General features: G+C 31.4%; 1 protein-coding gene across 1 annotated transcript in view; it reads right to left on the reverse strand.

Annotated features, from left to right (window-relative positions):
• Positions 1 to 711: 711 nt before the first annotated feature.
• Positions 712 to 26,934, reverse strand: part of Dnah3 (dynein heavy chain 3, axonemal) — a 257,006-nt gene continuing 230,783 nt past the window's right edge. Inside the window, exons 51-53 of the mRNA XM_075354669.1 lie at positions 19,316 to 19,526; positions 4,480 to 4,593; positions 712 to 967 (exon numbers count right to left, since the gene is read on the reverse strand). Of these exons, the coding sequence (XP_075210784.1) occupies positions 785 to 967; positions 4,480 to 4,593; positions 19,316 to 19,526 (508 nt within the window). The 3' untranslated portion in view covers positions 712 to 784. The remainder of the gene's footprint in view (positions 968 to 4,479; positions 4,594 to 19,315; positions 19,527 to 26,934) is intronic.

A 26,934-nucleotide genomic window follows, 5' to 3' on the forward strand; every position in this document is an offset into this window, starting at 1 on the left:
TTCTATTGGGCAGTTTTCTTATTAAACCATAAGGGATCTTGTAAAGGATTCAAGATCATATCCATTAAACCAACTTGTAAATCTTACTGACCAGCATAACTATAAGTAATTTCTTGATATAATAGTGTTGATATTTTTTTCAAAATATCAAAAACGTTTTCAGATTACCACTCCATATTTCATCACATTCATTTTCTCCAGTACTACTTGTATAAAAAATTAAGTGAAGGTTAAAAATACAAACCATGGTAGTTAGTAAACATAAAATAATACCCTAAAATTCTTATAAATTTAAGGTTATCACCAAACACTGACAGTCTGAGGAGTACCAAGTCCACTTTTCCCTTTATCTTGTTCGGCAATCACTTATTAAAGGCTGTAGAAATAAAAAGAATTCAATGGAACAAATGACAAACAATTGTTCTTAATAAAAACTTTCCTGAACTTAAACAAATCAGCTGTATAATATCAGTATATGATGTTAACGTACTTGAACATATTTTAAATTAAGTGTAGTATAAAAAAAACATTTAGTATAACATACTGACTATATATATAGTATAACCCTGTAGTATAACAAAAAACCTGTAGTATAACACTGAAGTAGTGATACCAAAAAGGGTACTAAATAAAATACATATTTAACAAAAAAATGTTTATTATTTATGGCATAAAAAATTCATACATTCATAAAATAAAATGATTGGAAGCTTAAAAAAGTAATATAATAAAATTACAACATAAATACTTTAATTTTGAAGTCTCAAAAATTGCACAATTCACACTAATCATCCAACTGACATAGTCCAGCAACACCACGGTTAATCCAGTGAGTTTGTTTTTTGTCAGACGGTAACTCCAAATACATAACAAAGTTTGTCGAATGTCCTGTAGTAGAAAGAACTCCACGTCGTGCACTGGTCTTATACAATGGACATTGATAAATTGGAGAAACTTGAAAATTAGCCTGTAAAACACTACTTATTTTTACAAAACAATGAGAATAAAAATTGGCTGATAATCAACTAAGAGAATAAAGTTCTTTAAGGAAAAATGTAAGGAAACCATAAATCTTATTTAATATACATCTTATAAAGCATTAAATTCATCAGTAAGCGAGTACAGAATTACTTTTAAAAATGTCAGTTTTCTAATCACAGTTATTGAATGAGATTCTTGAAAAAGTGATTAGCACTTTGAAGAGCAAGTACTGCGCAATAATGTGCTAGAATTAAAACCATATTATGTTTTTTTTCTTGTCATCTTCATTTGACAGGGTTGATACTATTCTCCATTTCTTTTTGTTCTGTACTAACTTTCAACTCTATTATTTTATTTAACCTTTGGACTTCTTTACACTTTTATTCATTGTTTGCAATATCTAAAATTTTTGGGAATGTTAATTTAGAACGTATTTTTCTTTCAACTATAAACAAAAACTTATTTTTAAAAATACAGATATCTCGTGTTTTACATCAGATATCTTAAAAACTATTAGTTACAATTCTGGGGCCTGTTTTATCCTATTTCAAAGCACAAATTACATATTACAATAGGGCTTCTTTTTAATAGAAGAGCTGAAATGTGGGTGAAATCTTTCACTAGCCATAACTCGAAAACAAAGCGTTTTCAGACCTATATTTATATGAAAGTTTTTAATTATTTTCACCAATAGAACAGAACATGTCTTGATAATTTCTGTTTCTTAACAGGGCACTCTGTATTTAGAAAATTAAATTTTAACTTGTTATATTATTATTTCTGAATGTTTATCTTTGCAACAAAATGGTGCTTATTCTTAAAAAACTAACAATATCCACCTTTACTAAGTCAGACAATGAAACTGTTTTTGCATACCTCAACATAATACTTTGGTTTACAAGAAAGGGCCTTATTACACTTAAAGTGCCATTTTGTATCTGTTTTGTAATTTATTATTTTTGTATTTTAGTTTTATAATTTGGCACTCTGTATTTAAATAATTAATATTTTAAACACATTTAATTTTTTCTTTAAATAGATAAAATATATTTTACAAATAATGTGTTTTTATGTTCTTATCAGAATAAAAATTTATTTATATATTTGTTACAACATTCCAGCCACATCACAGAAGTTCTAACATAGATGATTCCTTTAGTTGCCCTAACAATCATATCTTAAGATTACTGAAAAAATTCCTCTACACAGTACATACGTCTTTATTAAAAAATTTTCATCAATAATACAATATAAATGGTTAAAAAATATTTTTAAAAACTTACTTTCTATGAAAATAGCCGAGTTTAAAAATCACCGCTGTAATGTATACAGAGACATTTACATCGGTGATTTTTACCCCCCTCCCCTCCGTTAAAGCCCATCAGGGCCATGAACGGGGGGGGGTGGCGACCGAAAGTGTTGCGAGGCAGATGTCTTCCCCTACGGGGTTGGGATGTTCCTTTCATTGACATTCTAGCTACGGAACGTAGCAAGCAGTAGCATTTCTAAGGAGGAAAGCCTCCTTACCTCTGGGCATATGCGGGAAATTGGAGACCAAGGTGTTGACTCTTGGCAAGCTAGGTGGAACGATTCTTCTACTGGTCGATACACGCATGGTATCTTTCCAAATGTTAGGGAGCTGCGAGCAATTCGTTGGGTTTCCCCCAATCAGTATACAACTCAATTCCTTTCGGGACATGGTGCCTTTAGGAATAGTTTGGTTTAGTTGACTCCGGCTTGTGCCCGAACTAAGGGTCGATGACACTGTGGACAATGTCCTTTATGTTTGTCCCTGGAACGAGGCTGAACGTACCAGAGTTGTTAGGGAACTTCGAGAGAGTGGACTCTTTCTTTGACCTGCGTGTCAACTGGAAGACTCGCAGAGAATGGACTATTGTGGCTGGCTTCCTCCATTTCCTCGCCCGGAGCAGGACAGCTGAAGGGGTGTAGTAGTGTAGCACCCCGAGTGGCTAGGGATCACCTGGGCAGTTGTTTGGCTGGAGATAGGCGTGTTGGCATCGAATCACGGTTAGATTGAATTTGTGGTGATTATTGAATATTGGCTGTTGGCGGAACGGCGACTGCATTGGCGAGTGTTTGGGTTACCGTGCAGCCGTGGGGTGTAGCGCCGTTTTGAATGAGCAAACATCACCGTCGGTGGGATGGCAACTGCACTGTCGAGGGCAGGGATCCCATGCAGCCGTGAGGTGTTGCGGTATCTACGATGGTAGAAGGCAAGTAGATGTCACACGGGATTCTGTGATGGAGCCGAGTGGGAGTAGGAGGTTTGCCCACTTCTCCCTTGTGGACCAGACCGGAGTTCATAAATTAACCTAAGTCTGGGATATGAACTAAGTTTGTAGTTGAGGTTAGGTGGAATGTGATAGTTTGTGGGCAAGAAGATGTCCTCCGATTAAGCCACTCATGGCTAGGAATGAAGGGGGTGGTGTGGCAACCAGACATGGCATGATGCGAGTGTTCTTCTCCCCCTTGGTTGGTGGAGGAGGGATTTGTGATGTTTCTTTGACACTAACGAGGCTTGCCTTGTTACTGTGAGATGTAAAAAGTTAGAGTGGCAACAGACCACTCCTGTTAAAGTCCATCAGGGCTAGAAACGGGAGGGGGGGTGATGTGGCAACCGGAATCATCACAAGGCAGGTGTGATGTTCCTTTGTCAACGAAACCGGTATAACTGAATGGTGTTGCTTTGTAATTGGGCAATGTCACAGGGCAGGTTTTCTTCTCCCTTGTGGATGGGCGGGGGGAACTGAGATGTTCATTTGTCATGCTCCATTAAATACCATCAGGGCTATGAATAGGGGGGTGTGGTGTGACAACTGGCATCGACACAAGGCAGGTGTCTTCCCGTACGGGGGCTAGGATGTTCCTTTGTTATATATTTGAAATTTTCTTGATAGACAATATCCACTCCCAGTTTCCTACTGTCTTCAGGGGGGGGGGAGATGCACTCACTATAAGAATCACGGATTTAAACTTTTTATTCAAATGTCTTATCATAGGGGAATTATCCTTTGACACTGGTGCTTGTAAGAGAAACTCTTTTTATAAGAAGGTAAAAAAAGTTTTTAACTGACATGTTTTTACTCTATTAAAGAACTCCTTTCTTTCCCAAATAATAAATAGCTCAGGTAGTTGTAAGTTTAGGATAAGATTTAAGCCCTTATCATAGAGCCCTCTATGATAAGTTGTTGAAGAGGCACTGAGATTTCTATATATGTTCCAAAGAAGCAATCGTGAAGGAAATTCTGGTCATTTTTAAATAACATAAACTTAAGACATACAGCTTAAAACTTCTGATACATTAAATCATGATTTTAAAGAAAGAAGGAATAAACAAAATGGTAAAGCAACTAGTAACAAAATAATGCAACAGGGAAGAATATCAGGATATGCTGACATCAGGTAACAAACAAAATAGAATGATTAGATGATTTTCTTAATTTCTATAGTTATATTAAAATAGCTATTATGACTTACCTTTCTTCCTGGTTTAAACCAAATTACTGGTATAACATCAAAAAGAATTTTTGGGTAAGACTCATTCAACATGTGTAGCTCATTGTCCCATCGTGCACCTTCTAGAAACAATCCCTGAAAACAAATGCAATATCTATTATATTTCTTCATTTACATTCATAAATTTGTTTAATATTTTGGGAGGTTAAGATAATATATCAATAGTTATTACTTATAATATTTTACAAATAGTTCAATGCTAATTTATATTTATTTGACACTAATTTAGATAAAAAGAAATTAGTTTGAATTAATGGAGGAACTTGTAGAAATAATTTGTTAAAAAAAAGTATGACCAATAATCTATATAATGATCCATATAATAATTAACACAGAAACTGGCTGCTTGAAAAATAGATTAATGAAATTTCATTTCTAAATTATTACAGAACAAATGTAGTATGTTGGAATTTTATTAAAATGTTTTATCACCACCAGACGTATGCTAACAATTGCTAACATAATATGAGCCTATGAAATATTTACAATGAAATAGAATACTTAAAAACTGGCCCTTCCTGTGAAGAAGGTAAAAACGCCAATTAGAAAATTAGCTGAGATAACTGCTCCAAGATTACAGTAACACTGATGTAATAATGGAGTAACATAGTTTGAAGTAGCAAACTGTTATTGATGATGAAATAATGAATCTCTAGTCTACAAGTTTATAAAATTTATTCTGTAAATAAATTAAAATTTTTTAATACTGTGGTCAAGATCAGTAATGACTTTGTATTACAAATAATATATGTTCTTAATTTAAGCAGTGAATAATGAATTTTCTTGAGCCACCACACACGTGGAACTAGAGGAAATGATTTTTAATTTGTATCAAAGAGGCAACTTTTAAAACTGAAATACCCAAATCATCAGTGAAAATAATATCAGATTCAATAAAATATGTACTAGCTGTTATGTTTTATGATAATAAGCTGCAATTCTGTTGTATGAAAACATTTTTCCATACACAAGTTTCTAAAATCTAAAATGCAAACACCAATGAAAATCAGTTTAGAAGTTCTTCCACATCTAAATTTGATTTATCACCATCTATCTGATATTCATCTTTGGATCTCTGAAAGAAATTTTTTTACCCTCAAATCAATGAATAAATTAAAAATCAAAACAGGATTGGTTTCAATGCTTTTTTATTTTTTTTTACATAGAAAACAATTAAGATAGAATAAATGAAACTTGAAAAGTACAAGATACAAATTCCTGCTATAGGTAAATGTAAAGTTTACATCAAGTTTCAAAATGAAATTTTGTGAATAGCCAGCATATAGCCAAAATAAAACAATAGTGTTAAAAATAGAACCTGCACCTTTTCAGAACAGCAAACAACTTAAAGATGGTTATTTCTCACAATTAATAATAGTATTTTTCTGTTTAGAAACTACCAACTATCTTTATGATCTAGCAATTAGAAAAATTAATATATGCTTTTGCGAACACAAATTTATATGCAAATATAATTACAGATTTATGAAAAAATTAAGGTATAAATGATTAAAAGAAATCAAAATAACATTATTAACAAAATTATATAAAAATACTGCAAAGAAATAATTAGCATTTACAGCATAATTAAAGACTAATAAAACCCAATCAATTTAAAATCAGAAAAATAGAGTGTAGGCAACAAAGGAATCTTAAACACAAAAAAACACAATTTATCAAAAGAAAACTTACGGGTAGTTAAATGTGCCTAAATTCCTTAACAGTCAGTTCAAGTAATTGGATTTAGCAAAAATATGGGGCAGTTGCATAATTTTTGAGAACTCATGTTAAAAATAAGTTAAAATTTTAAATTAAAAATCATCAATGATTTGATGAATTTTAAATTAAAAATCATCAATGATTTGATGATCTATTTGTCTATTTGATTTGATGTCTTTTGTCATTTTACAATTAAAAGTGGAGCATTACACTGGTTTAAGTTGTAAAATCTTTAAATGAGTAGATCAAAATGGAGAGGCAAAAATTATTTATGAAGTAATATTGGTAGTTTTGGTAAAAAAAATCAACAATGGTTTATACTTTTAATAAAAATTAATATATTGATAAATCTTGATTTTTGTTAAAAGCATAAATGTTAAAATAAGTGACTGAAGCTATAAAATATAAATATAAGTGACTGAAATTAATGATTAATCAGTACAATAAAACTACTGATATACAACTATACATTTTTTTCTTTCTAAAAACAAAAGTTTTGGGATATTATGCAGGCAGAGTAATTTAAAAAATATTAAAACTTAATTTTGTTCGGCTTGTCAGTATTTGGTGTGATCCATCTTCTTACTGGATCTGAATCAGTTACATTGAATTTGAGTCTTAAATACTTTAGAGTTAGATGGGTACCCAAATTCAATAATAAAAATAATTAAATATACTGCAGATGTATCAGAAATTAATTTGAACATTTTAGAAAACAGCTGATTGGTAGTGATACTAATAACCATTAGATAACAGATTATCATGGTGGCAGAATACGATTGTAAAATAAGAAAACATTCTGCAGCAAATTAAGATCAATGAAGTGATGATATTAACCACCTGTTTTTAAGATCTTAATTAGTAGAATTTATTGGATAATCAATGATTCAATAAAACATCAGTAAAATATTACTTCACTTATGTTTATCATATGATATTTTTTAAATTCACATTATTCACTTGATGTTATAACAGCTATGAAGGGAAGCGATTATACTATTTAATTGTTTAGTAGATCTCATCATTAGCAGCAGGTACTGTTGACTAAATATTTAATTTACAACACATACTCTCAATGTCTTATGTCAGATATTTTACAGTGACAATCAAATTGGTTAATACCAACCATATACAAGGAATTGAATCTGTAAAGAAGCATCAACAATGGATATAAAAAATGAGTAAAACAATAAAAATAATAATCAAAGCTAAAAAAAAAAAAAAATTAATATCTATTTATAAAATAAATTGCAAAAAGAGATTTCATGTAACTATGACTAAAAAAAATATAGTATACCAAATGGCAGTTTATAAAAAAATAATAGCTCCATGCAATATTTGTTGTACTTATTAGTATAACAAAACATAACAGAACAATATTAATTCATTGCTACCTTACCTCAACAAATACACCAAATTCTTCTTCCTTTGATTTTTGCTGCATGAAAGGAAAAATGTTAATTTAAAAAAACGGAGTTATTAATTTAAAAACATGAAGACAAACGGATTATGAAGTAGAAAATATCCTTAATTAAAATCGTTCCCCCCTAAATTTATTTTATATAGAACATCATTACATAAATGGCATTATTTATTTTAGCATGTAATTCATGATAATTAATTATCATGTTTTATAAATAACAAGTTAATCTTTATTGCATTACCAATTTCCTTATATACAGAGTGATAACAAACATAGTGTTTCCGACGCTTTCTACTAGCGAAAATTATCCCTCAACTAGTATTACCCAATCGCGACCCGTTAACATTATTATCCGTCTTACAAACTGATACGAAATTTGACCGATTTTTTTATTGCGTTAAATCTTTTCATTGTTTTTGTTTTATTATAACTCTTATTCTACAAATAGGTTTTATTATCTTTTAAGTAAACAACAAATCACAAAATTTTTCTCATAGTTATTTCCAATGAATGTTAAAGAATTGGATTATTTACAATGTCAATTCTAATTTAAAATTAGGAAACTAAAATAAATGGAAAATATTATTTTATCTCACGTACTTATTGTCTACATCGATCTAAAATATTCAGTATTTTCATAAACTAAATATTATAATAAAATTTTATTAAAAATTATTTGTTTTCTAAACTCTCATCTTCATTCCTTAAAAAATAAGGCGTCCAGTTGCATCGGTGGAAAAAACAGAAAACAAACATTCAGGGTTGATTTGAAAACACAACAGAGAATTAGGAGACCAAAAAGAGCCTCGATCTCATCTTTATATGTCTTTTTGTAACTAAATAAATTTTCATTTTTCCACTAAATAATTCAAGTTTTTTGTTTCTGTTTGTTACAATCCTTTATATCATAATCAGTAAAAAGCAGACGCCAAAATTCGACTGGATCCGGATTTTTTCTTAGCTGCGTAGCTGAACCTAAACATGTTGACAATTTTATTTTTATTACGTTTTTCTTACGGGCTTAAATGGGTGATTCAGAGTACCAGATAAATTCCTTTTACCGTAGTAAATTTGATCTGTTTGTGGTGAATTTTCAACACTACATCCGGGTTCAGGAATGTTTTCAGTGAGGACCTCTAATGCTTGGAATGGTTCAGGATCGTCTCCGTTTGCTGGGGCATTTTAAGATTGAACCGGGGCATCAACATTTATAAAATTTTCTATAGGTATATCATCAATGTCTCTTTCCGAATCAGAATCGGATATGTGGTCTTCTTCGAGAATATAAGAATCATCAAACTGATAGTCATCGTCACAATTATCTAAAGAAACCGCCATTTTGAAAATTGTTTTCATTTTATCAGATACATTAGGAATTTTTCTAAACTGATTTATTATGATCTAAAAGGAAAAGAAAATCATACAGAAAAAGTAAAGAATAAAAAAGAAACAGGTATAAAATATGACAGTAACTAGAAAATGCATAAAAGTAATATCCTTCTGCGAGACCTGGCCTCGTAGATACAGTTCTACCCGTCTGAGCGAAGGTGATATTCTTTGTTCAAGGAAATACACAGTGATAAGCAGCACAACTACGCAATCAGAAAGGCATGCAATTAACAGCCAAGGTATAGAATAACATAAAACTGAGACCCCAGCAAAAAATGATCAGGATTACAAATTCCTTATCCAAAAAGAACCCGCCTGAGAGTTATGAAACAAGTTCATATAATCATGGGTCCGGAAACGTTTCGTTGGCGAGTTACACTTAACGAAAAATTTCGCCCTGATTTCTGAGCAAAGATTGAAATAAAACCATACTGAAATTCTAGGAACCCAAATTAAGGGGTAAACTTTATGGCTTATTATAGTTTTTGACATGACAAATTGACTAAAGCAGGTTCCAGAACCATATCTCCAGTAGTTTTCATAATACACGACGTAAAACAGAAAAGACTTGTCTAAAAACACGTTATTTTAAGTTTGTAATACAAAAATTTGTTAAATAACTATCAGTCATTTAAAAAAAAATTAATTGATACATTTAATAAAGTTTACAGTAAATTTTCAAAAATGTGTCCTTCCATTCAATACATTTGGTTGAACGCTTTCAGACGGCTAGCGTGGGTCTCCGCAATTTTGCACGGCTTTCCTTAATTTGTGCAGCGGCTTTGTAATACGAGCTAACAACTCTTCACGCGAAGTTCTCTCTTGTATAAAATTCTTTTCATCCAACCACACACGCAAAAATCTAAGTGTTAGATTAGGTGATCTTGGTGGCCAGGGGTGTGGCCCACCGCAGGCAATCCATCGTTCTGGAAATTGCTCATTAAGTATGCCGAGCTGAAAGTATACTGGGTATCTTGATGTTAATGGAACATCTTCTAATAACAGCGGCAATTGTTATTAAAGGGATTCAAGAAGTAAATGTCGGAATTTAGATGTCCTGGGAAAATGAATGATCCAATTAGCTGATAGTAAACTAGAACACATCACATATTGATGCTAAATCGGTTGGGAGATATGTTCTACTATCGTGTGTGGATTGATTTCTGTTCTGCCTAAATGTATTCGTTATGAAGGTTAATACTGATGCCGTCTCGAGTAAATTGAGCCTCGTCATTAAATAAAATGAATATTTACAATCCACAGTTCATATTCAACCAGTTACAATATTGTAAACGAAGAGTAGGATCTCTTGGAAGATTTAGTACTCGTTGATTATGGTAAGAATACAGCTTGTTATGAAGTATCCTCCACTCCATCGACTGGGAAGTTCCGAACCGCTGGAAAAAATGTCTGTACTAACACCCAGACTGCCACGAAGCAGCCTCGATAATGGTTACTTAAATTCTCTACAAGTTTTGATAATAAATTTTATGCACTTGTTAGTCATTTAACATAGTTTTTGTATTCCAAACATAGAATAATGTGTTTTTAGACAAGAAATAATTTTGTTTTATGACAGATATGGAAACTACCAGATATATGGTTCTGGAACCAATTGGAATTCAATTTGTCAGGTCAAAAACAGTAAGAAACCATAAAATTTACCCTTTAATTTGGGTTCCTAGAATTTCAGTATGGTTTTATTTCTATTTTTACCCAGGAATTAGGATGAAATTTTTTATTAGCCATAACTAGCTAATGGAGTGTTTCCGGATCCAACTTTTATGAATTGTTTCATAATTTTTGCTAGTAGAATGAGCTCAGAAAATGCCGGTAACACTACATGAATCACTATGTATAATATGCTAAGGAAAGGCAATGGTTTTGCACCATTATACAAGATCATATTAACATAAACCCCTGATAAATGTGGTATTTGTGTATAGGGAATTACCTTCCAGATGTGCAGTGAACAGAGAGTCCAATAGTCACCTTTCAGTTGCTGTGATACAACCAAAATCAGTACTCTGTTTTGTACTGACATACAAAAACTTGTAGCAGCTATATTTTTCATGTTTTCTAATATTCTGTACAGTTTGTTACTGTAACTTTTAAATCATTGTACATATGTATACTTCAATAATTATACATATATGTTTTCTGTTTGTTAATGTTCTGTAAAGTTTGATACAGTAATATTTCAATCATTGTACTTACTTGTATTCTGTTTTTTTTTTGTGTTCAGTCATTTGACTGGTTTGATGCAGCTCTCCAAGATTCCCTATCTAGTGCTAGTCGTTTCATTTCAGTATACCCTCTACATCCTACACCCCTAACAATTTGTTTTACACATTCCAAACGTGGCCTGCCTACACAATTTTTCCCTTCTACCTGTCCTTCCAATATTAAAGCGACTATTCCAGGATGCCTTAATATGTGGCCTATAAGTCTGTCTCTTCTTTTAACTATATTTTTCCAAATGCTGCTTTCTTCATCTATTTGCCGCAATACCTCTTCATTTGTCACTTTATCCACCCATCTGATTTTTAACATTCTCCTATAGGACCACATTTCAAAAGCTTCTAATCTTTTCTTCTCAGATACTCCGATTGTCCAAGTTACACTTCCATATAAAGCAACACTCCAAACATATACTTTCAAAAATCTTTTCTTGACATTTAAAGTAATTTTTGATGTAAACAAATTATATTTCTGACTGAAGGCTCGTTTCGCTTGTGCTAGTCAGCATTTTATATCGCTCCTGCTTCGTCCATCTTTAGTAATTCTACTTCCCAAATAACAAAATTCTTCTACCTCCATAATCTTTTCTCTTCCTATTTTGACATTTAGTGGTCCATCTTCATTATTTCTACTACATTTCATTTCTTCCGTTTTGTTCTTGTTTATTTTTGCGCGGTAGTTCTTGTGTAGGACTTCATCTACGCCGTTCATTGTTTCTTCTAAATCCTTTTTACTCTTGGCTAGAATTACTATAACATCAGCAAATCGTAGCATCTTTATCTTTTCACCTTGTACTGTTACTGCGGATCTAAATTGTTCTTTAACATCATTAATTGCTAGTTCTATGTAAGATTAAAAAGTAACAGAGATAGGCAACATCCTTCTCCCTTTCTTATTATGGCTTCTTTCTTATGTTCTTCAATTATCACTGTTGCTGTCTGGTTCCTGTAAATGTTAGCAAACGTTCTTCTATCTCTGTATTTGAACCCTAATTTTTTTAAAATGCTGAACATTTTATTCCAGTCTACGTTATCAAATGCCTTTTCTAGGTCTATAAATGCAAAGTATATTGATTTGTTTTTCTTTAATCTTACTTCTACTATTAATCTGAGGCCTAAAATGCTTCCCTTGTTACTTTTTCTGAAACCAAATTGGTCTTCTCCTAACACTTCTTCAACTCTTCTCTCAATTCTTCTGTATAGAATTCTAGTTAAGATTTTTGATGCACGACTAGTTTTTGATGCATGAATACAGAACTAATTGTTCTGTATTCTTCACATTTATCTGCCCCTGCTTTCTTTGGTATCATGACTATAACACTTTTTTTGAAGTCTGACGGAAATTCCCCTTTTTCATAAATATTACACACCAGTTTGTTTAATCTATCAATCGCTTCCTCACCTGCACTGCGCAGTAATTCTACAGGTATTCCGTCTATTCCAGGAGCCTTTCTGCCATTTAAATCTTTTAATGCTCTCTTAAATTCAGATCCCAGTATTGTTTCTCCAATTTCATCCTCCTCAACTTCCTCTTCTTCCTCTATAACACCATTTTCTAATTCATTTCCTCCGTATAACAATTCAATATATTCCACCCATCTATCGACTTTACCTTTTGTATTATATATTGGTGTACCATCTTTGTTTAACACATTATTAGATTTTAATTTATGTACCCCAAAATTTTCCTTAACTTTCCTGTATGCTCCGTCTATTTTACCAATGTTCATTTCTCTTTCCACTTCTGAACATTTTTCTTTAATCCACTCTTCTTTCGCCAGTTTGCACTTCTTGTTTATAGCATTTCTTAATTGCCGATAGTTCCTTTTACTTTCTTCATCACTAGCATTCTTATATTTTTTACGTTCATCCATCAGCTGCAATATATCATCTGAAACCCAAGGTTTTCTACCAGTTCTCTTTATTCCGCCTAAGTTTACTTCTGCTGATTTAAGAATTTCCTTTTTAACATTCTCCCATTCTTCTTCTACATTTTCTACCTTATCTTTTTTACTCAGACCTCTTGCGATGTCCTCTCTCAAAAATCTTCTTTACCTCCTCTTCCTCAAGCTTCTCTAAATTCCACCGATTCATCTGACACCTTTTCTTCAGGTTTTTAAACCCCAATCTACATTTCATTATCACCAAATTATGGTCGCTATCAATGTCTGCTCCAGGGTAAGTTTTGCAGTCAACGAGTTGATTTTTAAATTTTTGCTTAACCATGATATAATCTATCTGATACCTTGCAGTATCGCCTGGCTTTTTCCAAGTGTATATTCTTCTATTATGATTTTTAAATTGGGTGTTGGCAATTACTAAATTATACTTTGTGCAAAACTCTATAAGTCGGCCCCGTCTTTCATTTCTTTTGCCCAGCCCGTATTCACCCACTATATTTCCTTCCTTGCATTTTCCAATGCTTGAATTCCAATCTCCAACTATTATTAAATTTTCATCTCCTTTTACTTGTTTAATTGCTTCATCAATCTCTTCCTATACACACTCTACCTCATCATCATCATCATGGGCGCTTGTAAGCATATAGACGTTAATAATCGTTGTCGGTTTAGGTTTTGATTTTATCCTTATTACAATGATTCTATCGCTATGCGTCTTGAAATATTCCACTCTCCTCCCTATCTTCTTGTTCATCACGAAACCTACTCCTGCCTGCCCATTATTTGATGCTGAGTTAATTACTCTAAAATCACCTGACCAAAAGTCGCCTTCCTCTTCCCACCGAACCTCACTAATTCCTACTATATCCACATTTACCCTACCCATTTCCCTTTTTAAATTTTCTAGCCTACCAACCTTTTTTAAGCTTCTAACATTCCACGCTCCGACTCGTAGAATGTTATTTTTTCTGGTGACCCCTTCCTTAGTAGTCCCCACCTGGAGATCTGAACGGGGGACTAGTTTACCTCCGGAATATTTTACCAAGGAAGGCGCCTCCATTATTGCTATGTGAAAATGCAGAGAGCCACATTTTCTTGGAAAAAAAGCAGCTGTAGTTTTCCATTGATTTCAGCTACGCAGTACTCAGAGGACTGAGTGATGTTGATATGGCCGTTTAAGTCATTGTGACTCACACCCCGAACAACTACTGAAAGAGCTGCTGCCCTCTTTCAGGAATCATTCCTTAGTCTGGCTCTCAACAGATACCTCTCCGATATGGTTGCACCTTTGGTCCAGCTACTCTGTATCCCGGAGCACTCAAGCTCCCTCACCAACGGCAAGGCCTCATGATTCATAGAGGAAGAAAATTTTTATATATTCTGTAAAATTTTTTTTTTTGTAAATTCTGTAAAATTTTTGTATATTTTGTATATTCTGTTTAAAAATAAATTATTACTGTAGTTAACATGATTTCTTTTTATTTTTATAGAATTCAAATTGCTTTATACGGATAATGTTCTTAGCAGAAAAAAATTATATCACCTGTTGTGGATGAAGATATGTGTTTAGTGAGGGTTTTCAAATCTTGTAATTCTGTAATGGAATCAAAAAGAATATGCAGTTCCTTAATGACAAAATACTTCCCTCTTCCTCTTCCAACCATATTACAATAATACAAAAGTTTTGTTGCAAATATTTCAAATCGAATTATGCTAATTAATAAAAACCTGATAATGCTCAATATTAAAGAGAAATAAATCTTTTGATTAAGAAAGGTTGATGCTGTAAGAAGTATATTTATACTAAGCAAAGTTTTTACCTATAAAACAACATTAATTTTATGCTAAAACCAAAAATAAACTTAATTTTTTTTTACTTTATCGTAATAATTAAAATTAACAAAACACTTGAAAATATACAAAAAGCTATCACCTCAGAAATAGTAATATGTAACTTATCAAACCATTCCCTTGATAAAAAATACCTTTTTTAATTTTATATTACACATATTCATTATCATTTCTTTATGAAGGTTCTATTAAAATGCAGAGTACTATAAATGATGAAGATAAAATACACTGTCTAACTAAACAATGAAACTGGAAAAACACATTCACATATTTAAGACAAGAAACAAAAGATAAATACTACATATGTTACAACCCACACAATATACAGCATCATTTAATAAAAAAAATAATGAGATCATAAAGTAGTATTACAAATATAAAAAAATGAAATTAAAAATTATAAAAAAAATCTCACATATGTATACAGAATTAATGGTAAAGAATGTCCACTTGCACATTATGCATTGGTCTAACATTAACTATTACACATAGAAGTAAGTCAGCAGCTGTATGTACTTAAATCTCTACTGATGCAGTACAAGTTCATGTGTATGTGGATGTCAATCTGATTTGCTTCAATAATTAGTGACTAGAGCTTCCTTTCAGATGGATATTCAGGAATTTGGTTCTTCAGAATAAATTTTTATCACAATAATCAAATCTGTTATGATTACAATGCACACACTATGCAATCCATCATTTAAAATTGTCAGTACAGACTAACTATAATGGATTAATTACACAATTCATAACAAAAGTAATAGCACTAAACAGTATGTAACAAAAAGACTGACCTGACTATACACCTACATAACCACACATGGTCAGTGAATGAAAATTGCACTATTTGAAATTGCATGTCCTACAGTTTCAGATACTGGCCACCAAAACAATACTAGCACTCAAATGCATGCTAACCAAAGTTGTAAACATCATGGTGTCTTTGCAACAGAAGGCGTTTTGCATTCTACAATTTAGCAAGATAGAGTCCATAATAATGGTTCATAGTGTGTGTTTGACAGTGTTTCAGTATCTATCCAGTATCGACTAAGAACACTTGTCCTCGTATAAACAATTTGAAGAATCAGGGTATTTATGTAAGGGGAAGAGTTCAGGGTGATCACGCATTTCAGAGGAAAATATACAATGAATTCAAGAAAAATTTCTACTAGTTTGCTAGCTGAGAACTTGCAATCCTTACTATAAATCTAACTTATTAATTAATTACAAATTGCACAAACTCATCATGTAAGTGGTTAAGTTTTACGTCACAACGTTTATATTTGGGGACTTGAAAATCCACATGAGGTTGTGCAACAGGAGCAAGATTCACCAAAAGTTAATGTCTTTTGTGCAGTTTCCTTTACAAAAATGTATTTTTTTTTTTAAGGAAAAACAGGCATTCTTATCTTGAGATCTTGCAGGACTGGCTTTTTCCACAACTAAATGAAGGCTCAGAAGAATTCATTTTCAGCAAAATGTGGCCTTGAACACTGGCATGTTTCTTAAAGAAACACTTCCTTAATGCTGGATAGTGCCGAAGACTTGGCACTACACTCTTGCCTCTCAAGATCTCTAGATGTTACATCTTGGGACTTCTTCTTGTAGGAATATGTGAAACAAATTTTTGTCACCATTACCTGCTGATTTTGAAGAAGTGAAAACCAGAATCACAACTGCATAAATTTCTACGGTAGAATGTATTTTAGAATACATGTGTTTTAGAAGAATTCAGCTGTCGCCTTGATTTATTCATGCAGCAGATGGAGGGCAGATAGAATTATTACTTAAGTGAAATTTTCAACATTTCTGAATACTCTGTAATTTGTGTTGTAATTGTAACATTTTTATTATGAAATTTATCTGTTTGATATCAGGTCATTCTTTTTGATTACATTCTGTATTATATGATGCACCATTTTTTGAAAACATTAATTCCACACAGAACATCACTAACTTTTAATTTTGATACTATCATAATGAATATTAACATGAAGGAAGAAGGTAAGAATACAATTTAAAAAATTATAATTAAAAGGGTTGGAGGGCACACACACACACACACACATGCAGAATTTTTATCAAGCTTTAAATAAATTTTTTACCTTCACCAAAACATCCAACTCTTCTTGTTTCATTTTTTGCTGCATGAAATGAAAATTCAATGCTAAATTACACTGGAAAATGTACGTTAAACTGGAGACAGAATTTTTTTCAAGGCATCAGTCTAATAACTGCAGTCATATCTACGTACTAACAAGTATTTTAAATGTTACTAACCTCGTCTGCAGTTGCCATGTAACAATATTGTGTTTGATGCAAACATTTTGAGTCTAGGAGTGTACAAAATTAAACCCTTCTTAACTCAACCATCACTGTTAAGTGCAGAAGTTCTTGAAAACATAAAAAAATGTTTAATTTGCTAACTCTTTAAAAAGAATTCTCTCTTTTAAAAGAAACAAAATCTTTCAAATTATTCTTTTAGCTTAGATTGCCAACAGCTAATGTTTTCAGGGCTACAAAAAAAGTCTAAATTGTTTATGCTTACTTACATTGGCACTGTTCATGCATAGAAAGAACCTGATATTGTTCATTAATTGAAATAACTAGACTATGAAATACATGCATGATATTGTGGTTGATTCAGATCAATATTGGTTAAGATGTGATTGATGGGCTGGACATTTATTTTGGTGATGAGACTTGGTTTCAACTGGATTATTTATGAACAGTCAAAATAGCTGATTATGAGTAGTTTGTCATACTTTGAACAAATTAAAATACATACACTTTTTATCACATGTATAAAAACTGGTTCTTGATGTGTAATTTCTTACCATGTTGCAATAGGACTTTTATTTTTTTTATAGAACAGTTGTTGGTAAAGTTTGTTATAAAACTCTTTAATAAATTGAATGAGTCTTATGGTATTTTGGAAGCCTTCAGTTATTTCCAGTATGTCTGAGAAGTTTCCATAATCCTAGTAAAATATACATTGTGGACATAGCATACATTTTCGATGCTTATACGATCGTTACCACCATGCTAAACTAATGAATGTGAAAAATCGCATTTTGCAGATTCATCAGTTTACGACTAATTTAAATGTACTGCATCTTATGGTAAATTATCCAATGTGTATCTCTTTTAGGAAGGCTAGTTTAAACCTTTTCATTTTTATGAATATGCATTTCTATTTAAAATTTAACATTGAAACTGTTCCTTAGGTCTCCTGGAAAGTTGAGTTTTTCACATTTGTTAATTCACATTTGGTGGAGACGCTATAATTGTACTTAAATTATTTATCCAGAGCATTCAGTACAATGGTGCTGAATGCTATGTACTCCATGTCTTCCAAGACATATTGTAAATAATTTTTGAAATTATAATTTGAAGGGCTCCTCCAAACTTTATACAATTTCTTATTTGTTAGCATTTTCATTGAGTTCGCAGGTTTGGTAAGGTCAGAGCTTTGAAATGGCCATTACAATGGGGCTGGTGATACTTTATAATTAATAAAATAGTAAACTATTATTATTACAAAAATCAATGCATAATAGTATGTTTAAATTACTCAGAAAATACAATATCTACAAAGTCTTTTGAATTTATTCAGCAACTATTCTTCAGTTATATGTTATATACTGCCTTTGCCTTATGTCCAGCTATCATATGTAACAAATTTGGATAGTGATTCTAAGACGTAAGTTTGTTTTAAACAATCTTGTAAAATATTAAAACTTCAACATTTTTATTATTTCAGTTTTTCTCTAATAAAAGGACAAAGCATGCATTTTTTTAATTAAATTTTAATAAAATTAAATTCTATATAAATTATATTAATTAAATTCTAATAAATTGTAATTAAATAATTTTTTTTTTTTAATTATTTTTAGGATGTTTTTTTCTAATAAAAGGATGAATTTCATCTTATAAAGTAGCAGATAGTACCATACTATATGATTACTTTGAGGTATTTGACAATAATTTTTTCTGTATATTCATAAGATAATGCTTATAAATAAAATATTTGCAAGCTGTATGTGAGACAATTAGGTTTTCATTTGTCCCAACATAGAAGCTTCAATACTTCAATAATTACCTCTGTAGTCCAAACCTGATGATATAATAGCTGACAATCTGATCTCACTTAAAATAATCCATTTTAAGATAGATAAGATAAACTGAAAGTTTAATGAAATAATGTTTTATAATGAAATTGTCTATGTATGATGTGCCTACTAGAACAAATTTTCATTCTTTGAACTACAGACCTTGCAATATACTCCGAAATCAGGTTCCCCAGGTACCGTGTTGCCAAATTTTGTAACTTCAAACTGAAATCCTAATTGATCTATAGGTATATGCTCCCGTCGAGCAAAATTCTGAAGCACTCCAGTAAGAAATGACTGAGTAAAAAAGAATCCAGAAAGCCAGTATACAGAAGGGACACCATTATCAATCCAATTTTGTAAAAATTTTAACCTATAAAATAGAAGAAAAATCATGATTATATACGCATAAAATATTTATCTATAAAAATAAACTCTCCTTCACTTATTGCTTATTTTTATTAATATTCTATCCTCTTTTTCTCTATGATGAATGATTTTGCAGAGAACTCTGCTTCAACAGAATGTGTGAATGAGACATTTTGGATTAAAAACAGTTGAAAAAAATTAAATATAGAGGTGTGTTTATAATCTCAATCACTGATACAAAATCATTGCTGCTACTACAATCTGTTGTAAATAAACTGTTACTTACTCCTGGTATAATTTAGATTTATTTTTAGATCAAAATTTGGATAGTCTTAATCCAACCATCATATCAAACTGTACATGTTCATTAATTATACTTGTTTTTTTTTTGTTGAAAATAAGGGATTTAAATTTATTGTATATTATTTTTAATATTTGCAAATTATCTGTAGTTAAATGTATATTTATTATCTGTAAGGTGACCAACATAATTAAACTTTTGTTTACAATGTTTATATGCTTGTAAACATGTCTGGCAGAAAAATGAACTGATTCAATTCAGTTACTAGATGATTCTAAACTGGAAGAGTAGAAATAAATTTTGAAAATTTTTACAAAATTGAATACATTTACCAAGATTTATTGATTAATAGATGCTTATTTTATATTGAGAAGTATTTAAATTTTTAGATTTATACTGGAAGTTTTAGATTTAATAATTCTGTTTATTTAATTAATAATTAATTTAATTGATAATAATGTTTGCTGTGCACTAAAGTAAGTTTTCAAATCTGAGCTCTAGCAGTTTGTGTAACATGATATGGTGCTTGAAGAAGGTTGCTGTTTCAGTTACATTTGGGCTCACTGGTATATCAGAAGACAGGGCTTGTATGACTTAGTTTTTATTTCAATAGTTCTGATGTGCATTTTCTGGTAGTTTTGTTGCGGTTGGGAAAATCTTTGCTGTAGATGTTATATAGTGTTGGACTTAAATGTTCTTTCTCAGTTTTAATCATTCAGTAATATTCAAGTACTCTGTATTCATTCATTACTGAATGATTAAAACTGAGAAAGACACTGAAAAAAAAATCTAAAAATAGTTTCGTAATTAAATAAATATGAGGATAACAAACAGCATTTTGATAACAAACAAACTTACCAGATGCAGTGTCAAATACTTGGTACACAACTACAAAAGCTAAGGTTAATACAATTCAGTTTCAAGAGCCAGTGCCATAAAATCTACTAATCTGTGAACTTAGTAAATCATAGAATGTGAAGCTCAAAGGGCTGGTAAAATTGGTGTACAGGAAAATGTTGTTTTTTTTTTTGTCTTCAGTCATTTGACTGGTATGATGCAGCTCTCCAAGATTCCCTATCTAATGCTAGTTGTTTCATTTCGGTATACCTCGTATATCCTACATCCCTAACAATTTGTTTTACATATTCCAAACACTGTCTGCCTGTATAATTTTTTCCTTCTACCTGTTCCTCTAATATTAAAGCGACTATTCCAGGATGCATTAATATGTGGCCTATAAGTCTGTCTCTTCTTTTAACTATATTTTTCCAAATGCTTATTTCTTCGATTTGCCACAACACCTCTTCATTTGTCACTTTATCCACCCATCTGATGTTTAACGTTCTCCTGTAGCACCACATTTCAAAAGTTTCTAATCTTTTCTTCTCAGGGACTCCGATCATCCAAGTTTCACTTCCATATAAAGCAACACTCCAAACATATACTTTCAAAAATCTTTTCCTGACATTTAAATTAATTTTTGATGTAAACAAATTATATTTCTGACTGAAGGCTCGTTTTTCCTGTGCTATTCGGCATTTTGTATCGCTCCTGCTTCGTCCATCTTTAGTAATTCTACTTCCCAAATAACAAAATTCTTCTACCTCCATAATCTTTTCTCTTCCTATTTTGACATTTAGTGGTCCATCTTCATTATTTCTACTACATTTCATTACTTCAGTTTTGTTCTTGTTTATTTTTGCGCGGTAGTTCTTGTGTAGGACTTCATCCATGCCATTCATTGGTTTTTTAAATCCTTTTTACTTTCAGCTAGAATTACTATATCATCAGTAAATTGTAGCATCTTTATCTTTTCACCTTGTACTGTTACTCCTGATCTAAATTGTTCTTTAACATCATTAACTGCTATCTATGTAAAGATTAAAGAGTAACAGAGATAGGCAACATCCTTCTTAGACTCCTTTTCTTATTATGGCTTCTTTCTTATATTCTTCAATTATCACTGTTGCTGTCTGGTTCCTGTAAATGTTAGCAAACGTTCTTCTATCTCTGTATTTGAACCCTAATTTTTTTAAAATGCTGAACATTTTATTCCAGTCTACGTTATCAAATGCCTTTTCTAGGTCTATAAATGCAAAGTATATTGATTTGTTTTTCTTTAATCTTACTTCTACTATTAATCTGAGGCCTAAAATGCTTCCCTCGTTACTTTTTCTGAAACCAAATTGGTCTTCTCCTAACACTTCTTCCACTGCCTCTCAATTCTTCTGTACAGAATTCTAGTTAAGATTTTTTATGCATGGCTAGTTAAGTTAACTGTTCTGTATTCTTCACATTTATCTGCTCCTGCTTTCTTTGGTATCATGACTATAACACTCTTTTTGAAGTCTGACGGAACTTCCCCTTTTTCATAAATATTACACACCAGTTTGTATAATCTATCAATTGTTTCCTCACCTGCACTGCACAGTAATTCTACAGGTATTCCGTCTATTCCAGTAGCCTTTCTGCCATTCATATCTTTTAATGCTTACTTAAATTCAGATCTCAGTATTGTTTCTCCCCTTTCAGCCTCTTCAACTTCCTCTTCTTCCTCTAAAACACCATTTTCTAATTCATTTCCTCCGTATAACTCTTCAATATATTCCACCCACCTATCGACTTTGTCTTTGGTATTATAAATCGGTGCACCATCTTTGTTTAACACATTATATGTTCTATAAGGAATGATATGTTCTATAAAATTTACAGCCTTGGATTTTAGTTGGTTTTGAGTTAGGCAAGTTTCAGACAGGAGAACAATGTGTACTTTTTTAGAATGCAATAGACATTTCTATTTTCAGATTTTATTTTTCAAAATTTATTACAATTAAATAAAAGTAAAATAAGAAATTCGGATATTTTTGAATTATTGGTCACATCTATTGTTGTTGGCATGTAAGTAATGTGTAATGAACGGGAATATGAGCTTTTGTATTTCTGTAATAAGTGTTGAGTTGAGACGAAGTATGAATAATTTCTGAGAGCTGTAATTTTGAAAGTATGTGTAATTATTAAAATTTTTATTATGAGTAGCATATTCTGTATGAGACTCTATCTAGTATCTGTGTTTCTGAATCATTTGAATTATGAAAAGGTGGAAAATGATTATTATTATTATTATTATTATTTTTGCTACACTGTTAACTAATATTGTTATCTGATGCTGTATTTTTTCAGCAAGTGTTGAAACAATAATTGTTTCTAATGTTGATATTTTCTCTATTTATTTTAAATCTTATCAGAAATGAATATGAAGAATTTGTTTTCGCATGTCGTGGCAAGAAAGAGTTATTTGGTTCAAATTGGAATTTTTGGAAAAAGAGTTTTGTGAAATTTCAGAATTCTGAATGTTAATAAGATCAGAGGTGGAGAGCATTGTTCAGAGGTGTATAGTAATATTTAAGTATATATCAATAGAGAAATTTGAGATCTTTTGTAAATAGTAAAACCTCTGTAGTTGATTGGGTGGTTTCCTTCAAGCAGTATACAATATGATGCATCTGAGCACATTTAATATATCTTAGTGTGTGATGACAGTATGTCTTTGAGAGAGATCAATGATCATACTTAACACACTGTACTATAGTGTACTTCTTCCTTGGTTCTCCTATTTGTATACATTATTGTACGTGCCTCTCTATTATTTGCAGATTGATCAGGATCAATGAAAATCAATGGAAGTAGGACACGTGAAGTAGTGGAAGATGTTTATTTTCCCTTGATATAAGTTGCATACTGATATTACTTCAAATCCTTTTTCGGTTATTGCTTCTCTAATTAATTCTGACGGAGTAGTAATATGAAGGCCTCGAGAAATAATTAAATAATTTTGTCAGCTTTATCACTCAGTAATTAGCATAAATAAATTTTCCAATTTGAATTTTCAAAACATTAATTCAGTGCTCAATAATTCTAGCTGCTATACATTACTTTTACACCAGCAGTAAATAAGCAATTGTCTGAGCCAGTAGGAGAATTTACATGATTAGTACTATTTTTAAAATCTAAGTTTGAAGTTACAAAATAGAAGGAATTCTTTCTTCTGTAGTTTTTTTCTTTCACAGTTTTCATTGAAAAATTTTTGTTAATTTGTTGTTTGTGTTAAGAGTATCAAGAATTTATTATTTAATGGTATTGTCTGTAAATATTACTAATATTATCTCTTCTGGACTGTTTTCACGAAGCATCTAGCTATTTACTGCTTACAAGTTAATATTTCTCTGTCATCTGAATCAGATTTGTACATTTCATTTGTACCTTTGGAATGCTCTAAAAAAAATTATTTAATCTAATTAATCGACAGAAATTGAGAGCTAAGAAATATTTTAGCAATTCTATTACTTAAAACCAAGTTTTAAACATATATACTGGGTGACAGTTAAGTTTGTAAACAGCTTTACATTGCATTACGAGAGATATTTAGAGGCAAAAGGAAATGGGGTTCTACATAGTTGAAGAAAATCTGCATAATGGTGGGTTTTTAATTTTTGTCAAGTCATCTTGAATCGGGCCATATTAAACCAAACTTAATTTTTTTAATAAGAAGGTGGGCATATGACAGATGATTTCAATTTAAAAATTTACAAGAAAAACAATGGTGAAACCTGTTTTTGGAAGATGATTTTGACCGCTGAGTTGGGTATTGTGATATTTATTATATTGCAAAAATTAGACATAGATGCAAATTTTTCCAATTCAATAATATTTATTGATGAAGTAACTTTTAAGTTAAATGGTCATGTGAATAAGCAAAACTGTCAATTTTGGAGCGATAATAATCCCAGAATGATGTTGGAAGCTCATACACAGAATGTTTGGGCGGTAATTTTTGGTCATTGCATTCTAGGGCCTTTTATTTTAGATGATAATATTACAGGAGGTGCTTACTGTGATTTTTAGCCGATAGGATTTTACCAAATATCTGGTAAAATATTGGACAAGAATTAAATAATAACATATGCTTTCAGCAAGATGGGGCACCACCTTATTATTATCTGAGGGCATAACAAATTTTAAAAGAACAATTTCCAAATCGCTGGACAGGTCATGAAGGACCCATAGAATAGCCTGCCAGGTCCCAGACCTGTCTCCTCTGGATTAATTGTTTTGGAGATATCTAAAACAATGTTTACAAAACAAAACCTGCAAACATAGACGAATTGAAAAGAAGAATAATTGACAGATCTGCTCGTGTACCAGCAGACGTGATACAAGTTATAAACGGATATTACTTGAGGTTAACATACTACCAAGCTGTAGAGGGGAAGAATTTTGATCATTTATTGTAGAATGATATACTTTCAAAATTTATTTCATTTGCAATTTATGATCGAAAACATTTACTTAAAATTTTAAAATAAATATTTAAAGTAAATAGTATCATTGATATAGCCATTTAATTTGTTGTTATATTGTTAATTGTAACTATTTATTATTATCAATATTATAGCACCACTTAACGTTTGTTATTGTATGCATTATGAATGTAAAATGTAATAAAAATGTTCATGCAGCATGTTTTACCTTGTTTTAGTGTTAATACAATTTTTCATTACAAATTTGAATGCTTATAATATGATAATGATGGCATAAACAAAACAATGGGTTTTAACTTTGTTTTTCTTGTAAAATTTTAAATCGAAATCATGTGTTTTGTTAAAAAAAATTAAATTTGATTCAATATGGCAGATAAAAATTAAAAACCAAGATTAAAATTATAATGTAGATTTTTTAAACTATGTAAAACCTCATTTCTTTGTGCCTCCAAATACCATTTAGACATGCATTATAACGCTGTTTACATACTTAAATATCAAAATATCATCCTATATATATATATATATATATATATAAGATCTGTAAATAAAGTAATGAGACTAGTTTTTTTTGGCAGCCAAACTGGCAACACTGTAAAGTTATTAGTAAACATATGATTACATAAACGGCTGATTTGTATTAGGTATTAAGATTTTTAGTCTATTGTTGCCACGTGAGATGTAAACAAACTTTTTGTGAAATGAGTTTTTGTTGTGCATTACAAAAATTAGTAATACTAATTATGAGCAATGTTATGCAATCAAGTTTTGTGTTAAACTCAGTGAGAATGCTAGAAACTTTTTCAAAATTGAAAAGGGCATATGGAGATGATGCTCTGTCATGAGCACAAGTTTTTATGTGGTTTAAAGCATTTACAGATAAATGTCAAAAAGTAACACAACAATGTTGAGCGAATCAGAGGCTTGATACGGTACGACTGGTGATTAACTGTCAGAATGATTGCAGAACAATTGAATTTGAACCATACCACAGTCCATCAAATTTTGATGAAAAGAAGTTTCTGCAAAATTGGTCCCAAAAAATCTCACTGTCGAACAGAAAAACAACCAGGTGGAAGTGTGCTGCAATCTTCTAGGGCGAATTGAAACTGATCCTGATTTTCTAAAAAAAATGTTATTACTGGTGATGAATGGATATTTGAGTATGACTCAGAAACAAAACACCAGAGCAAGGAGTGCTAAACTTCAAACTCACCATGTTCCTAAAAAAGCAACAACGAGCAAATCAAAAATCAAAACCATGCTAATTTGTTTCTTCGATAATAATGACATAGTCCATAAGAAGATTTTTCCTTCAGGACAGACTGTAAATCAATATGTTTACTGAGAAATTCTTGAAAGACTGCTGAAAAGAGTTGCCCACATGAGACCAGCTTTCAAAGACAACTGGATGCTGCAGCATGACAATGCACCTTGACTCTCAATTAATGAGTTTTTGACAAAGAAAAACATTCCTGTAGTCCCTTCACCACCTTATTCATCTGACTTGAGTCCCTGCGACGTTTTCCTGTTCCCAACTTTAAAAAACACCTCAAAGGACACCATTTTGGAACAGTAGAAAACAAAAAAATGTAACTGACAATATAAAGGATATTCCGGTTTCTGAGTGCCAACACTGCTATGAAGAGTGGAAAAACTGTTTGAAGCGTTGCGTGGTTTCCCAAGGGTACTACTTCGAAGGTGATAAGAGTCCATGTATAATTGGATTGTACATAAAAAGTTTTTCTGAACCAGTCACATTACTTTATTTACAGACCTCGTATATATGTATA

The sequence above is a fragment of the Lycorma delicatula genome, chromosome 1 (assembly GCF_047948215.1).
Source record: "Lycorma delicatula isolate Av1 chromosome 1, ASM4794821v1, whole genome shotgun sequence".
Lineage (NCBI taxonomy): Eukaryota > Metazoa > Arthropoda > Insecta > Hemiptera > Fulgoridae > Lycorma > Lycorma delicatula.